Raw genomic sequence first — 17,990 nt, forward strand, 5'->3', positions numbered from 1 at the left:
GATGGCCCTGTGCAGGGCCAGGAGTTGGACTAGATGATCCTTGTGGGTTCCTTTCAACCCAGGATATCCTATAACTAATTCTATAATTAGAATTCTATTCTATTCTACAGAATAGAAAAAATAGAATTCTATTCTATAACTAATTCTATTTTATGGGCCGAGCTAAACTATATCTAAATCTACTTAAATCTGTTTAACCTACCTAAACAACAAATGTAGGAAGAGCATAAGTATACTCCTATCCTCGGCTGGGATAATTCAGTTGTCCAGACAGACTCTGCTCAAGACCCCCCCAAATTTCTCCCATACTATATTCGCCTATATATGATATCCCCGCTTATTATCCCCCGTAATATTTCTCGTGTTTCTCTCTCTCACATCCTGACCCATCCCGTTTCACTGCTGAGTGGTAAGTTCATTAACACCTCGGGCGCTAACGACGCCCCCTCACAGCACCGACGACCCCCGCCCACCGTCCCACAGGGGCCGCCCGCCCCGCCTCGCCCCGCCCCGCTACAAGCCCCGCCCCCGGGACCTCCTTGCCCGCGGATTGGTCGCTGCAGCGCGCGGCGCGGGGCGGGGCCGTGCGGGGTATTTAAGGCGCAGTGGTGGCGGCGACCGGAGCCACTCGCAGGGGAAGCCGGGACGGTGTGGGAACAGTGAGTGGCGGGGCGGGAGCGGCCGGGCCCCTTCCCCGTGTGCCGCGGCGGTCGAGGCTGGCCCGGCCTGGCGGAGAGGCGCCGGGAATGCCGGCTGCGTGGCGTGCCCGGCTGGCCGGGCCTTGCCTTGCCTTGTGTCCCGCGGTAGGAAGCGTCTGCTCGGCCTCCGGGCGCGGCGGCGCTGTGGCTACCCCGGGAGGGAAGCTGTCCTTCGGAGGGTGCTGCTGCTGGCCCCCCGTCACCTCCCCCACGCTCGCTGTCCCTCCCCGTGAGACTCCCCCGCGCAGTCCTTAGGAAGCCCACGGCGCGCTTCCCTCCCTTCCGCCCCGAGCCCTTGTGCTGCAAAATCCTGTAAAATAGCAAATTTAGCCTTTAAGTCAAACCTCCCGCAGAGCAGGGCACGGGGCTGTGTGCCGCTCCTGGCAGTGGCTTTGGGGGGCGGCGAGCGCCCGGCGATGGCTACGGACCGCTCCTAACTTGGTTCGCTGCTCTCTTCTGGGGCACTAACGATGCCTGTGGATAAGAAGGGCCAGGTTGTTTCCGTGCACTGATAATCTCTTGGGTTAGTTTATTTCAAAGTGCCACTGTTGTATAGTCCTGTGAAAAGGTAAGAGAGTGGAGTCTCTTCTGCGTAGGTAGGAAGGGTTCAGTACTCCAGTCTGAAGGACTTACAGGAAGTTCTAGCCCTGGTTTTGCAGAGGGAAGAGGAAGTAACATCCAGCCTTTTGCTGTGCACTAAGCAGCATTTGCTTTTCCAAGTTCAGAGCTTTCTGGAGCAGGCTTTTTTGCAGCTCTGCAGTGTGACGAGTGATTCAATGCCCCTCTGGTTTTTAAGACTATTTAGCTATGTTTAAGGTGATATTTAAAGTAGTCTCCACCTTAGTAAATAGTTCAGATCTTGTTTGTGTTGGACAGGATATCAGCCTCCCTCTAATTTGCTGTCTGTAATTTTGTGTCTGTGCTGTGAAGCGAGAGTCCTGATGTTGCTATAGGAACCGGTTGAGTGAAGGGGAGAGTCAGATGCACTGGACTGATGCCTGTGTACTGGTTTCTCTGAAGAGCTCCAGTTGAATCCTGCCTGAGCTCTAACTGCATGTGAGGATGGTGGTTTCATTATGGAAGCCCAGCTTCACTGAGAAGCATTCCTTTAACTTAGTTATGTCCATATAATCCTTCTGAAGGTGTTTAGTTTTCACCTTTCCTGGCTATTAAAGAGGAAGCTTGACCTGTCTGGTGGTTTAGAGTTGTTCTAATTGGTGTTTAAAAGTCATTATCCAAATTTAAACTTGATGGATGCTTTAAATTAAATAGAAACTCTCTCCGGTGAGGGAAAGGATTTTTGTATGTCAAACACCAGTATCTCTGTAAGTACAACCCTGCTTGAAAGAAAATGTGTGCGTCTTAAATTTGGGGTGGTGCATGTATTGCAGTATATTGTGTGGGAAACCTGCAGCTTAAAAGTATTAGTTTCAGCTATACAGAGTAGTCAGCTGTTCAAGAAATCCTAAGACAAGCAGTCAGATGCTTTAACAACTATCATACTTGTCTTGTGACTACTGTGTAGAAGTAGAAGAAAGGCTTAAAGGATCTGGTGTAAAGCTGACTCAGCAACATACTGAGTCACAGTGACTGGTGCTGCTGAAAGTGCTTGTTCAGTGTATTACAAGAAAAACTGGAGTTTTTCTCCTAGTCCAGGCGCTTGGATTTCAGAGGCATATTTCAGGAAGCCTCCTTCTCTGGAGATATTCAAAAGCCTCCTGGACACAATCCTGAGTAATGTGCTATAGGGGACCCTTCTGGAGCAGGGAGCTTAGACCAGATGACCTCCAGTGGTCCCTTCCAACCTTACCCATTCTGTGATTTGTAAAGCTCATGATTTTCCTGTCTCAGGGGAGATGCTGTATGTTTTTTGAACTTGAGATCTGAGTTTCAGCTTGTTGGTTTTGTTGCTTGAGTGAACAGTATATCTTTTCAATATTGATTTCAGACTGGGAAGGAAGACAGAAAACTGAGAAGGGGAAAGGTCTTGGGTTCTCTCGTGAAGTTCAGCTGAAACTAAAACAAAAGAAGGAAGTGGTAGCATTGAAGTAGTCAGTGACCATTTGCTCATGGCCTGCTGGGGCTGGCTTCTGTTCCTATGGCTTCACTCTGACCTTTCTTGGGAAGTCTGAGTGGCAGGTTGGGACTTTAAAGCAGAAGAAAGCACAGTTCTTAAGCTGCCTGCTTTTAAGTGCCCTTGTAGAACATTAAGTGTGGTGCTTTCTTGCATCTAGCTCCTAGCATTCAAACCTGTGGCGCACTAGTAATTGAACTCATAATGAAATCTACTCTTTGAAGTTGCATTTCATTTGAGTAACATTTTGCCTGTAATTTTGCAGTGAAATGAAGTGTATGATTTAATTGAAGTATCTCTACAGACAGATGTACTATATCAGGTATACTATACTATATATACAGTCTCTATATAAGCTTGCTCAGTTTAACTTCAAAAGTTATTTTGAGGGGAGAGGCAGAAAAAGTGGTGTTGAAATTTAAATATGCTTTTGTCACTGGGTGATTTCAAGGAAGGGAGGGGCCTCAAGTTTTATGTTATTACACTTTGGTGTGTAGCATTAGCAGTTGAAAGGTGAAAGTCTTGTGTGGCTGCTTGATTACTGACTGTTGCTTCTTAAACCTGTGAAGGCTGAATTATTTTTCTGACACAGGATCTTCAGCAACACTTCTAGTCAGAAAATGTCCACTCTTAAAACTGTCTTTAAATACATTGATGAACACCAGGACCTCTATGTTCAGGTAAGTTTTCTTTGAGTTTTGTCTTGCAGCATGGGCAGCTATGGGATATTAAAAGTTAGATGGTCATCTTCAAGCTTATTGTTGCACCTGTATAATATACCCAATAAGAGAGAGTAATCTGAAGTGATTGGAGAGAGGGGAGAGCAAGCAGCAGGTGAAACTGATTTGAGTCAAGCTAGAAAACTGTTCTTTAAGTTTAGGCATAGGTTCTGTTCCAAAACATAAATGTCCATGTTAGATTTATTAGGAAATGATCTATTACTGTATAGTGCAAACAGTGACTTATTTAAAGGTATGAGAAGTTTGATACTGGCTCCTGAATGCAGAGCTAGGTTTGTAGTCTCTTTTCTTTTGAAATGGGAGATGAAAGCTCTGAATGAGGCTGGAATAAACCTTTCTTGTATGAAACCATTTATGTTGGGGTACAGAGGCAGATGTTACCCTCTCCAAAGAGATACTTTGCTGCTTGACCTGCTATTTAGTTGCAGCTTGTATTGCAGTGCTGTTTACCTGTGAAGGAATCAGTGGTACAGCACCGTGAACTCAGGCAAGAACTATGCCAAGTGTTCAGCTTGATTTCTGCCAGTTGCTCTTGCTGGTCTCACACAGGGAGAAAAAGCTCAAGTGTCCTTTCTGAGAGGCCTGAAAGACATCAGCTGGTTCTGGATACTTAAAGAACAGCAACCAAAAAAGCACAGTATGCACAAGCTTTCATACTCTTAACCTTACCTTACATATCTGTAGAGTTTGTGCTGTACTGCAGGGGCAGAGTGAGGTTTTGAGTGTAATATTAGCAGTTAGAGTACTTCTTTGAGCAGAGGACAGAGTGGATTTATCTCAATTAAAGCTTAACTTAAAACAGTGTTTGTTGAATCACAAGGTGTTGTGTTTGTATAGTGCCTGTCATGTGTAGTAAAACCTGTAGCTCTTCCATGTTTCTGTAGCGCCTGGCTGAGTGGGTGGCGATCCAGAGCGTGTCAGCATGGCCGGAGAAGAGGGGTGAAATCAAACGCATGATGGAGGTTGCTGCGAGGGATATTGAGCGACTGGGAGGCACAACCCAACTTATGGATATTGGGAAACAAAAGGTACGTGAGCATCTCCATGTCAGCTTAGTGGAAAAAGTCCACTTGGAAGACAAGATGTTTTGCACAAGAAGGTGCTGATTTCTTATGTTCCCAGTAAGAAAGGCACTTAGTCTCCATAAAGTATAATCTAAAATGCTGTTTATTAGAGTTACCACTATAAAGAAAGAGGACAGTATAGATACTCATGTCCCTGCAGCATCTAGCAGGCATCCAACCAGCACGCAGCATGCTGTTTAGATCCCATTCATGGGAATGTGATACCATTCTGTTTTTTCAAGCTGTCTGATTCCACTGCCAGACAAAAGGGATATTCACATGAAAACTTCTTGATGCACTTTTAGATAAAGTCAAGGACATGCAGGCAGTGTAATCACCAGTGCCAAGTGGGAACTGCCTTCAGGTTACCATCAAGTGGCTCAGTTTAACCTGCAGTCCAGGGATACGCACAGCACAATACAGGCGGGAAAGCAAAACTATGTTCTATGTGCAGCATAGCCTAGCACAGGCTTTGGTGTACTCAGATTAACTATGTGGATTGCTAATTTTTTATGTCTGGTAATCTTCTGCTCAGGATCACCACGCAAGGGTCTTGTGGGTAGTGGCCTAAAAAGTCAGAACCTGCTGGGGTGTGGTGTAAGTGTTTCCTGCCACACAGTCTGAGCTTTCTGTTAAAAACCTTTCTTTACAGTGAACTTTGGGATCCAGATCAGTTAAACATGTTGTATTAAATTTTGGACTGTATTAAATGTGTTTTAAATACTTTTCTGAATGAACAGAACACCTGCAAACAAAAGTGCTAGTCATTTTTAACGACAGGCTGGTGTTGATCCTTAGGCTCATAGAGTGTAAAGATACTGTCTGAGGTTTCAATAAGTCTTCCAAAAGACCTTTGGGCTCTTTTAAAGTGTTACATTTGTCACCAGATTGCATTGTTCCCTTACCAGATACAAAAGTATCATTAAAAGAATGAGTTCCCTCCTTGTTTTTAGCTATCTGGACTGCTTTTTTGCCCAAGAAATGTATGTGCTTATGAGAATGATAATAATAATCTTGTCCTCAGGAACCATCCACTTGATATACTGCTCCTTTGAAGTGCCTAGTCACTATATGCCAGAGAATAAGACCCATACCAAAATTATTAGACGAGCATTTGGATAGTGGCATTAAAAATCCTGTTGTGCTAGAATGTTTGCTAGTTTTAGAAGATTATCACTGTAGTTGGTGGGAAAGAATGCTGAGTGAAATCTGCACGTATTGAGACCTTCTGAGCAGTTCTTGCCTTTGCCAACTGGATTACACTTGTTTGTAGGACTGCAGGTTCCAGCAAGGAAACAGCTGACTTCGTGTGCCCTCTTGGGAGAGAATCTGTAGGATAATTCTAGCTCTGCTGCTACATACAGCCTAAAATCCCCTCAAAAGTGTTTCAGTTAATTCAGAGACAAAGTTGTTCCTTTCATCACTAACTTTTTGGTAGCTTATTTTAAAGTTTTATGCATAACATTATTATTTAGAAAACTTTAATCCAGCTGCAAAAGTTAACTCCAGTGTTTGGTTTTATATTAAGTATAGACAGAGCTAGTCAGTGTATTAGGTACATTCCTGCTATATCTATGAAGGACAATGTAAAGCAACTGGTGAACTTACCTGATCAAAGTTTACTGCTGCACAGCAGTTTGTTCTGTGTACTGATTACTGTAAATTCTTGCAGTAGTTCTTTAATCATATAGAGCTGCAGCTGGCCAAGGACCATGTAGCCTGTTGATAAAAAACCTGGAGTTTGGAGCCCATATAAGCAAAAAGTGCAAGCTGATCTTGATCTGCTGAACAGTGTGTAGGAGTATGTGTTCACCAAAAGGGAAATACATGCTGACTGAGAATAGCATGTGATAATTGCTTATGGGGTATTCCAAAGAACTAAGCCAAGTTCAACTCTTGAACTCTTGAACCGAGTTCATCAGCACTACTCTGCCCTTAGCTTAACAGCATAGGCTTGTATAGAGAAATACAGCTGTTATGCTGATCTTATTTGGGTGTAGGCACGTTACACTCAGAGATACCACTGTCAGGAAATTTTTGTCTAGGGAGCTATACTGTAGACAGGACGAAAGTGCAGTGATAAGCAACACAGAATGCAGTATTGAATGGAGTTTATCGCTTATGCTGAGGTCAGCATTAGACATGGCAGTTTGGTGTGCAGTCAGCTTGCTCTGCTAAAGGCTGATGTAGGATTGGTAGTTTAAAGCTAACAGTTCTGAGTGGCTTGGAACATTCTCATTGTTACTGAGACTTGTTGGAAAGCTAACTGGCACGATACCTTCTCTGGCACCCTGCTTCTGGCAATCAGTTAAAGTAGCTTAGTTGTTTTTTTTAGCTGTCTGTCCCCTTAGTGTCATAACCTCCACAGTATTAAAATAATTCATTTATCTGATAAAAACATGTTTCTCTGACATTCCACATTTGAATAAAACTTCTTCCCTCCTATTTCTAGCTGCCTGATGGATCAAAGATCCCTCTACCACCAGTTGTTCTGGGAACGCTTGGCACAGATCCACGCAAAAAGACAGTGTGTGTATATGGTCACCTGGATGTTCAGCCAGCAGTACTAGAGGATGGCTGGGATAGTAAGCCCTTCACACTGGTAGAAAGAGACGGTAAGAGCAGTGGATTTCACTGTGAGCACTTCTGTGGTATTCCCCAATTGTTCCAAAGTTGTGCTATTGATTGAAAGGGAGGAGAGTAAGAACAGGTATGAGTGTTTATTTAATACTGTTGAGATGAAAATATGCAGGAGGGAGAATGGTAAAAAAGTAGAACTGCAAAATCTCAGCTGGTCTCAGGGCTTGTTTCCTTTTCTGATAGTCTAGGATGTACTTGCATGTTATCTTCCTTGTAGCTACAGCACAGTCTTAACTGCTGCTTTCCATGGTAACAGTTTGTTGCCAGAAAGCTTTTTAGAACTAGATTCTTGTGCTGTTCACAACTTGCAGCCTGTAAGGTCATGTCAAGACTACAGGGATTTTGAACCATTAGCCGGGAAAAATACTCAACACAACTTCTTTATGCCTGGAGACAGGAGTGTCACAGCAGTCTCCCTGGATTGCCTTGTGTTTGCAAACTGTGCTGCCATGAGTACTGCAGAAGCTGTGTTTTGCAGAGCTGGTGCCCAGACAAGTGTCCCTCTCCTCTAAATGGGAATGAAGAAATGGTGCAGTAACTCCTGTCGAAACAGCATTGCCAGTAGCCAAGATGACTAAAACTCTTTTCTATTTAAAGCTGGTGCTACCAACAGCCTCTTCCTTGTTCCACATTCTCAGTGTTAGTGTCAAAGGTCATATGAATAGAAGGACATTAACCACTTGTCTTGCATAAGTGTAATGATTGCCAGAAAAAGGAGTATCTGTGGTAACCAGTATTTCTACTTGGGCCCTTGGTCATAGGCAGCAGAGTCCAAGTTACTAAGTTGGATTCTCTCATCTGATAGCAAGACCTAGATTTACCTTGGGCTGTGGCTTGTCTCTGTGCAGCCTAGGAGTGCAAGAGGCATTTTCACCAATGGCTCTTTACCTTGCAAGCTGTCTGTCCTGTTCTGTCACTGTGGTTACACCTGGTGCTTAGGGGTTGTAGCTGCAGCTCTGAGTTGCAATGATATCTGCCTCTGTGATCCCATGTGCTACATTTTCTGGAAATTCCCTGGAGCCTGTAAAACTTGCCTTTGACTAAAGCCCTTTCTAAGGAGATCCAGTTTTGTCTGGAAAATCCGGTGAACTGATTTGTCACTAGCTACTGAATTCTTACTCTTCAAACAGTTATTGAATTGTAGCTAATACTGGATAGGTTTCTGTTAAAAGGAGGGAGCTTGTTTCTTACACTTACTACTATGTTTGTAGAAAATTGTATTATTGTGAATGATAAGGCAGTTACATCTTTTCCAGACTTATATTCAATTCCTGTCCAGGGAAAAGCTGGGGGGAAAAAGGTGAGGTAGCTCTGAAAGTGGGAGAACTATAGCAGTCCCACTTGCAAGAGTGTATGAAGCAGGATGCAAAATTGCTACTTCAGAAGAATCAGAAATGAAAGTTTTTATATAAGCAGGGATAAAAAGACTATCCAAAAAGATGTTTCCTCCTGTAGGCAAGAGGTGAATCTTCATGCTAATTTTTTTCCACCCTGGTTAATTTTTATCTTGTTTCTACAGGAAAGTTGTATGGGAGAGGATCAACAGATGACAAAGGTCCAGTGCTTGCCTGGCTGAATGCCTTGGAGGCTTATCAACAAACTAACCAGGTCTGTGCCCAAAACATATTCTACTTTTCTACATACAACTGATTCTAGCAATAAATGTTATCTGAGCCACAAACGCTTGTGAGGGAAGCCTGCTTATTTGGCTGATCAGAGGAATGATGCAGTAGTCCTGTAAATTCACTTATGTACTAGTAGGGCGGAGTTGACTTGCTGACAAGTTGGTCTGTTAGTTGCTTGGTTTGCACTTTAAACAATTTTCCTTTAATGAAATGTGTTGGAAGGAAAATGTATATGCAAGCATGTGGAGCATGATGAATAATCAAATGTGATCACTATCATGTAAGGATGTCAAATTAGCTTGACCTTTATCAAAACTTAATGTCTCACTGCCACTGAGCTCTAAGGGGTTAACTTAGTAGCACTGACCTGCAAGCTTTGCTGTTTCCGTTCAAGAAAATGTGCAATTGGAAATAGCTCAGGGTGTCTGCCTTATCTTGCCAGACAAGTTCCTATTACTTGTGAGAAGAATGACTAGTTCTCTATTCCTGTCTAGGTATATAGAATATGGTAGTCTGAATAGACAGGGTAGCTCTAATGCTCCTACAGTGGCATGCAATTTCTGTGGTTAATATTAGTTTTCCTAACCTGGGGGCTTACCTTTGGCAACAGATTTCTGCTGTGTTCCCACAGTTAAGGGGCTTGGGAATGAGTTGTTCTAGAGCTCAGTTAAAACTTTTTGAAGAGTTTTTGAATTGCATCAGATGAAGGGTGGTATAAGTGTCCTCAATGTAAGTGCAGTCCAAACTTTATAATAGTTTGTGCATAATTAACAAATTCCACTGTCATGGATCTAGTTTCCCCATGTCTATTTTTTTTTTTGCTTTGAGCATGACAAATGAAAATTACTGATTGCTGAAGTAGTACAGCATTTTCATACTTAGTCTGTTCTTGTTTTTCATTTCAAAGGACTTACCAGTAAATATTAAGTTCTGCCTAGAGGGTATGGAAGAATCAGGATCTGAAGGCCTTGATGAACTGATTTTTGCTCAACGAGATACTTTCTTCAAAGATGTGGATTATGTGTGCATTTCTGACAACTACTGGCTAGGCAAGAAGAAGCCTTGTATCACTTATGGCTTGAGGGGCATCTGCTACTACTTCATAGAGGTAAGTGCTGAGATACACTACAAAACCAGTATTATTAAACTGAATTTTCTACCGGAGAAGAGTGGTAGCTCAAACTTTTTCATGCCAACAACTTTTCTTCAGAGAAGGTGAAACTGACTGCTTAAGTAAAATGGTTTCTCCTAATTGTCTGAATAATTTTATTTCATTACCCTATCTGATGCTTGTGTGGTAGGGATAGCTTTCAGATGTATGAAGGAGGAGAAGCCAGCAACCTTCTCTGGAGGGTTGTTTCAGGGTGATCCTTGACTACAGGAAGAGATATCACCACTCAAGTCCCCAAGGTTGGGACAGTCAGTACTAAAGGCATGTATTCCAGAGCAATACAAAGCAGATCTGTTTTAATGTACTACAACTGAGTGGTCTGGTTTCAAAACTAGACGCATTCTCAAAATACATGCAGGAAAAAGCTAGGGTAAATGTCTTTGGTGTATTTGACAGTATCTTCATGCTAAAATTAACCTGAATCTTAATTCACTTCAATCAGGTGGAATGTTGTGACAGAGACCTTCACTCTGGTGTGTATGGTGGTTCAGTACATGAGGCCATGACAGATCTCATTGCTCTAATGGGTAAGAAAAAGCAGGTTTCACTAAATGCATTTAAAATGAGAATAAGAACCATTAAAACATGAGTGAGTTTGCAGTGGGGAAGTTGGTAAGGGCTGCTTACACTAGAAAAGCAATGGCCAATGAAATGGAGCTTGCCAGGTATGCAAAGATAGTGCCTGAGATACAGAAATATGGTGAAGGTCTCACCAAAAGGTTGTCTATCTACTCTAGCTTCCTCTAAAATCTTACTGCAAATTTACATGTTAATTAAATCAGCTGCCTTCTCAAACTCTGCTATGGATGTGGTATTGAACTCCTTTGGACCCAGCCAACCAAAGGTAACAGTAGAAGTAAATACAGTAGAATGTAACAGTAGAATTAATACAAGTAGCATGCAAGTGCATATTTTGGATAGCTGCAAATTCTGTAAGTGCCTTCCATGCTCAGTGGTGCATGCTCTGGGAGATGGAGGTCTGAATTTCATTACATTTATGAAGCTTTCAGAAGGCCAAGACTTGTGTTTCCCAAGGAAAGCGTTCCCAGCAATGACACCTTGTATATTCTGGTTTGAATACTGACACTAGGTGTTTCTCGTTTACAGGTTGTCTTGTAGACAAGAAAGGGAAAATCCTCATCCCAGGTGTTAATGAAGCAGTGGCGCCTGTTACTGATGAGGAGCTGGAATCATATGACCAGATTGATTTTGACCTGACAGAATATGCAAAAGATGTAGGAGCAACAAGACTCCTGCATGATACAAAGGTATGCTGCACTCCTTCCTTCCTACCTTGCTTAGGTCAAGCTGTCGATGTTAACTTGATCTTCTGTAGATATATTTGTAGTTACCAAGTAATTCAGAAGGCAGAGGTTCATCTGATGTCTTTAAAATGGTGAGAATGCCTTGAAAATAGTTTTGCCTACTGTGTGGTCGACTGCATGCTTAACACTTTGCTGAGGTATGGCTAGTGTTAGGTGCTTGAAAATTTAGTCTAGGTTATCCCATGTTTAAGGCAAGCAGCCTGGGCAACTTTAAATTTGCTCCTTAGTCTGTGTATAAGTAGCATTTCAAACTTGTACAAAAATTTCTTTATCTAATGCTGTTCTCTTAATGCTAGATAAGAATGTTAGCAATTTTTCAGAGGTCAGATAGCACATTTACACAAAACATCTGATTTCCTACATCTGTAGGAAGTTCAATGTATTATCAGAAATAAAGTAGTTGCTTAGAGATGATTGCTCATTAGGTGAAAAAACAGCTTCAAATCTAGTTGTGGTGAATTTAAGGCTGACATACTGAACATCCTTCTAGACTGGCAAGCAAGGACTGTTTCACAGTCAGGAACTCGGCAGCTACCCAAATCTTTGAACAGGCTCAAGGTCAGTAAACTCATGTCTGAAGTTAAATCTTTGTCCTGGGAGCTTTCCAAATGAATGCTTTTAACAGCATTGAATCTCGCAAGGTACAGGTATTACATACTAATTTTAAAACCCTAGATGTAAATACATTTCCTGTCATAAAAAGCAGACACAGATGTTGTAAAAGGCAAGTTTACATGTGCAGGTCTGTATTCTGTCCTAGTACTGTCAGGAGGAGACTTCAAACTCAACTCAAATAGGTATAAGTAACAATTTATATCCTCAACCTTGTCTTTACACGCTCAGGTTTATATCAACTGGGAGCACACAGGCTTCCTTGTTTAGCCTTGTCCTATAAAGTAATGGATGAATTATAGCTTGTATATAAGGAGGAGCTGGCAAGATGCTCTTTGTGATACTGAACTGAGGCTGTTCAGTCTTGGCTAAACTGAAATCCTAGCTAAGGGAGTTCTAAGCTGCACACAAGAAGGGTTTTAAGGCCAAGGAGAGGTATGGGAGGGAGGTGAGAAACGTGTAACTTCCAGATGAGAAACAATGTGCTTGAGAGATTTGAACTGTGACAGTTACATTTGCTTTGAGAGAAGAATAGGGGCAGGTTGTACCTGGAACAAACCAAACTGTTCACATAAAGGCCACCAAATTCCTAAGTCTCCTGAATTTCTGCAGTGAGGTTCAGGCTTGAGACACTGTAGCTGTGTCTGTAGAGGACAACTCAACAGCTGTGTTGAATTCAGGGTCCAATGTACTCAACAGCTGTGTCCAAGGCAACAAGGAGGAAATGCAGGAAGTGTACCTGGAGGGCAATAATGGTCAATTGAATCAACCTGGAGATCAGGCATTTAAATACAACTGATGATAAAAAGAAAAGCACACCGTATGCCTCAGTCTGAGCAGTGGTGAGGCTTTTAGAAAATACGTGAACTTCAGCACGTGTGTCTTGGTGATGAAGGCACCTGCCTTCACCTACACACTGCTTGAGCACCTTATAAATCTCCTGGTCAGAAGCAGATTGATCACGTCCTGTAAGTTCCGTAGAACTACGAGAAAGGTGAACTAGAGCTGTTGAATCTATTACGGTGCTGAGAATCCAGCTGGTATATCAAAATGTGTGCTTACTGGGAGTAACAGCTTCTGAGTGGTCTTCAATGAGCTGCATTTCTCCATGGGGGAAAGCACTGTTTCTTGCAAATTCTTAATTAGATTGAAGAAATCAATACTTCAGGGAATGCTGTCAAACTTCACGTAACCTTGCATCTTTCTCTTTGCTTCTGCAGAGAGATATCCTTATGCATAGGTGGAGGTACCCTTCATTGTCTCTCCACGGAATTGAAGGAGCCTTCTCAGCCTCTGGAGCCAAGACTGTGGTTCCTAGGAAAGTGATTGGCAAGTTCTCAATCAGGCTTGTGCCAAACATGACTCCTGAAGAAGTCACAAAGCATGTATGTTGACATGGATTGCTGGTATCAAAACAACTGTCTCTAACCTTCTCCTGTTCCCCATGCCTGGGGGAAGAATTTTTCTGTTTTCTAAAGCAGTTCTGTTTGCTTACTTTGCTACTGTCTTCCCTGTTCTGCACCTCAACACAAGATAATTCAGGGATTCATTTTGTGGTGCCACACTGGACTGTTGTCGTCTGACTACCCAATTGCTCTAAACCCAAAGAAGGGGCTTAGGAGTAAATGCTAATGTAATTGTAGGGCACTTGGACTGCCAGAAATGCATGTTCAAAAGCATAAGTATTTGACATACTGGCTAAGTGTTCTACACTATACTGTTAATTTGCCTGAAGGATATATTCTGACTTCAGAACAGAGAATCATAGGAATAATGAAATAAGAGTAATAGGAAAAGTATTGCTGGACTGTTGTAGTGACCTGCAAGTCCCTAAGATGCTTTTAGAATATGGACTTTACTAGTGTTCCTACAAATGCTAACAGTAGATAAGATTGTTCAATCTTTCTTATAGGTTGAAGACTACTTGAACAAAAAGTTTGCGGAGCTGCAGAGTCCCAACAAATTCAAAGTGTACTTAGGCCATGGTGGAAAACCCTGGGTGTCAGACTTCAACCATCCCCACTACATGGCTGGTAGGAGGGCCGTGAAGACAGGTCAGTGGGTTTTTCACTTGGTGTTGGTAAGATTAAAAAGCTCTTGTTCTGTTGCTGTTAATGTCAGAACGACCAAAGTGACACGAAAAAAAAAGTTCCAGCAAAGTTTATTCCTAGGAAAAAGACAGCACCCCGGGGCTGCTGCACAGCCCCTTAAGTACAGTTTTTGAACACACGTAATGCACACGGATAGGACAGTTCAAACTCTCACACCAGAATTCTTACAGCTAATAGGTGTATTTTCTAAACTCTACTTTCTCATAACAACTTTGCTCTTTCTCAAAACAGCCCATTTCTTTCCCACAACAGTCCCGAGCACCTGCTCTTATTTTTTTCTTATGTTGATGTTTTTCCCAACCACTCTCGTTCAAAACAGGTCTCTGTTCTCATGAGACAGTGCTCCTGTTCTCATGAGACAGTGTTCTCTGTTCCCACGGGACAGCTTCTTCAGGATGCATCAGTATGTTGTCAGGATCAGGGCCTCCATTTTCAGTCCTCTCTTTTCAGTCCGTCTCAGGGGTATACTTTGATCTGGTCAACATCTGTTGCTTCATCAGTATGTGCCAAGGTGATGACAGACCCACTGTCAACTGTGACATTGTTCCACCACCTCAAGAAACACTGAAGAGGTCATTTTTGCTGAATATTTAGTGTTCTGCACTTATCTAATAACTTTGGCTCATTAAATAATGAAGTGTGTCGTGCAAACTGAAGTTTGAGGTAGAGGAAGGAAAGAAACTGGGTATTCAATTCATTCATTATTGTTCTGGAACAAGTCTGTTGGTGTGTTGTTGCTTTTGCATGTGAGGTTGTTAGTTCAGATCACCTGCTTAGCCAAATTCCTTGAAGCTTAGTCATTCTAGCGCCCATCTTAATTGGTTTTGGTAGGGCAGCTAGAGCAAATCTAACTTGTGTTGGAGTATAGACAGGCTTTCAGATGAAGATGAAGTCCTGGTGTGTAACTGTTTGAACTGAACTCTGAAAGTAACAATACTCCAGTGCTACATCTGCTGGGGGAAGCTCCATGGTTCTGTGGCCTGTGCAGTCTGGCTGATTTGGCCAGCACCTAGTGCTGGTACTTGATGGCTTAAGTAAGGATTTGTTAGAAAAACAAATATAACTCCAAACTGACTAGAATATCACTTTTCTAGTTTTTGGAGTTGAACCAGACCTGACAAGGGAGGGAGGAAGCATTCCTGTTACCCTTACTTTTCAAGAAGCAACAGGCAAGAATGTCATGCTGCTTCCTGTTGGAGCTGCAGATGATGGTGCCCACTCTCAAAATGAGAAGCTAAATAGGTAAGAGTTTTTATCCCTGTGCCAAGGTGAGTTTACTGGGGGCATGTATTATGGAAAACACTAAGAATTGAACTCTTGCTTTTCTTTAATGCTCTGGAAGGCAAAGTGCCATTTCTCCCTAGCAGAGAATGACTGGGTAACTAATCTGTAGTGGGATCTCGATCTCTTTACTGTTTCTGGCTTTATACACTTGAAACCAGAAGCAGGTTTTATACTTTGGTCTCTAAGCTTGGCTACCCACTACTCAGTGGTGTTTCTGTCTTACCAGGGGAGATGCAGGAAGCTTGGGAGTAGTGCCTGTTGCCTGCAGTGTTTGTCATGTGCATAGGACTGATGTGTGGGCTTTGCAAAAACCACATCTGCTAGAAATACAGCTCAACTAAGACAATGCTAATGGAAGCTGTCTTCTTTCCAGGTACAACTACATCCAGGGGGTGAAGATGCTTGGTGCATATCTCTATGAGGTTTCCCAGCTGAAGGACTAAATTAAACACCCTACCTTATGGTTTATGGATCAGAAGTGTGAATTTTCTTACAAAATGTCATCAGTCACCAAACTTACATGGCTCCCCTTTTCCATGAACACTCTACCACCACTGCTTTGGTGGAGGAGAGGGAAACATGCAGTTCCATTTGACGAACATGTATACCAAAAATACTTCTTTAAATGCTTACTTTAAATTACAAGACTATTCCTTGTCTGGTCAGCAGTCCTGAGCTGCATCTGGGTCTCCTCTGTATCACTTCAGTTTGCTATATTCATCTACTTTTCCTGTAAAGGAAGAGGAATGGTTTGTTCTCAACAGTTTAAGCAGCCATAGCAGTTGTAGAACTGCCAGCTAAATTTAAGGTTCTTGTTCCTGGGTATGTCCTGGAAGTAAGTAGTCAGTGACAGATAATGGGGCTACATTGGAATGTGTTCAAACCTGTCTTTGCTAACTGAGTGATTTGGAAGAGCACTTTGTCTCTTGCAGTTTGTCTCTGCCTGTCTGCAGCTTTCAATTGACAGTGAATCAGGGTATAACAAATTTCACTGTGGTAACAACTGCTGGCTGTTTTTGTAAAGCTGCCTTTGTATTACCAAAATAGGATAATAAATAATCATGCTATAGTTTGGCTCTTGGTCTCTCTAAAGATTAAATAATGACTTGGGAGGGGAAAGCAGCTTACAGAACTTGGGAGGGATACTTCTGTGACTATAGAGGCAGATGAGCAACATGGCTGCACAGACCTGGGAATATCCTGGGAATCCAAGTGTTTATTCCTAGGCTCTGGCTCTATTTACAGCTTGTTGACTTGAAGCAGATGTTGCAAAATTCTGTTCTGAGAGAAAGCAAGCTCAAAATGTTTAATTTTGGTTCTGTAAGACAGATCATCACACTGTAGCACAGCTGATGATCCTGCAAGGGAGTGGGTGGGATTTGTGATCTCTCCCTGCTTATGCCTAATTGTTGCAACTACTAAGGTACAACTTCAAGCTGTCTTCTGGATACATTAAACTCCAACACCTGTTATTATGTCAAAAGACCAAACCCTCTTAAATGTGTGTTAATCTAAACTAGATTGGGATCACTGTTTCTGAATTACCTGACCAGCACTAGCAACCTAAACTAGGTAAGTATTTCAAATGATGATGCTTTGCTCTGAGAGTATGGTGCATTCTATATCCTGACATAGGTGAACAGCATGTCATGCTTTCCTCCCTTGAGGGGCAGAAGGCAGGAGAGTCTTCTCTGCCTGGTTTTCACTGTTGCTTGATCTGGAGACTTAATAGTGTTGGGATAGGGAGTCTTCTGGTCTCCTTGAAGCTTCTGAAGTGTCTCTGTCTAATTTTGTTCTTTTTGGTTTGTCACTGGAGTTAATGGCTGGAGATAATCTGGTACCATTAAACTCTGCAGATGCAGCTGGGGTACAGTCAGACCCGTGTCATATGCCTCCATCAGTACTTGTGAGCACCAGGCACCTGCACAACACCAGGCAACTGAGAGTTGGCTGCTGGGTTCTTACCTGTCAGTGACAGTGGAACTACTCTGCTAAAACATGCAGGATGCACATAGGACAAGACTGGCATACCAGCATATTTGAAGGTCATCTGTATGCTGAGATCAGGGTAACTAGTCCTAGCAGTCAATTTATCTTCCTTGGTTACTGAGTTGGCACCTTAGACTTCTCTAAATGGGGCAACAGTTACATAAAAAGATGATTCCTTCACTGTTGGTGGTTTTATGTTGCTTGTTTTCTATTCACCAACCTGAAAAGCATCAAAACTTAAGAAAATCTGGATCCTGGACTGAGGTAATACTTGTTTCTCATGATGTAAAGAAAAAGCTGTTTGGGCAGGAGGAAAGCTGTTAGTGTTTATGCATTATGTTCTGTATTACGTTCAGAAAGTGTATCTAGTAGTCCTATTGCATTTGTAACAAATTTTTTGAGAATCAGTTAATTGGCTCAAGCTCTGCACTGAAGACACTGCATTGGATCTTACACTTCCTAAGTACAGCATGGCAGAGTTGTGAAGGAGGCCCAAAATAGAAGGGTGTTAAGGAGTCTGTAGAAAAGCCTGAGAAACAGATAGTGTTGAAAGTAAAGCAGAAATATTTTGTCACGGGATGAGTCCCAGAACACTGTGAAAAGGAGATTAAAATGGGACTTTGGCCTAAGCAAAATGCAGGGTCTATTTAAGACACA

At 42.4% G+C, this 17,990-nt stretch overlaps 1 protein-coding gene across 2 annotated transcripts; it reads left to right on the plus strand.

Annotated features, from left to right (window-relative positions):
• Positions 1-637: 637 nt before the first annotated feature.
• On the plus strand, positions 638-17,205 carry CNDP2 (carnosine dipeptidase 2). Of its 2 annotated transcripts, none has more exons than XM_029958927.1 (12): positions 638-659; positions 3,365-3,452; positions 4,397-4,540; positions 7,029-7,191; positions 8,736-8,824; positions 9,749-9,949; positions 10,455-10,539; positions 11,120-11,280; positions 13,170-13,334; positions 13,862-14,003; positions 15,155-15,302; positions 15,718-17,205. In XM_029958927.1, the coding sequence occupies exons 2-12, from the start codon at positions 3,393-3,395 to the stop codon at positions 15,785-15,787; spliced, it is 1,428 nt and encodes a 475-aa protein (XP_029814787.1). In that variant the 5' UTR covers positions 638-659; positions 3,365-3,392; the 3' UTR covers positions 15,788-17,205. The 2 variants fall into 2 exon arrangements, with proteins under 2 accessions (XP_029814787.1, XP_008929921.2); XM_008931673.3 differs by lacking the exon at positions 638-659 and adding an exon at positions 3,039-3,094.
• The last annotated feature ends 785 nt before the right edge of the window (positions 17,206-17,990 follow it).

This window comes from Manacus vitellinus, unplaced genomic scaffold (assembly GCF_001715985.3).
Source record: "Manacus vitellinus isolate BGI_N305 unplaced genomic scaffold, ASM171598v3 scaffold_17_pilon, whole genome shotgun sequence".
NCBI lineage: Eukaryota > Metazoa > Chordata > Aves > Passeriformes > Pipridae > Manacus > Manacus vitellinus.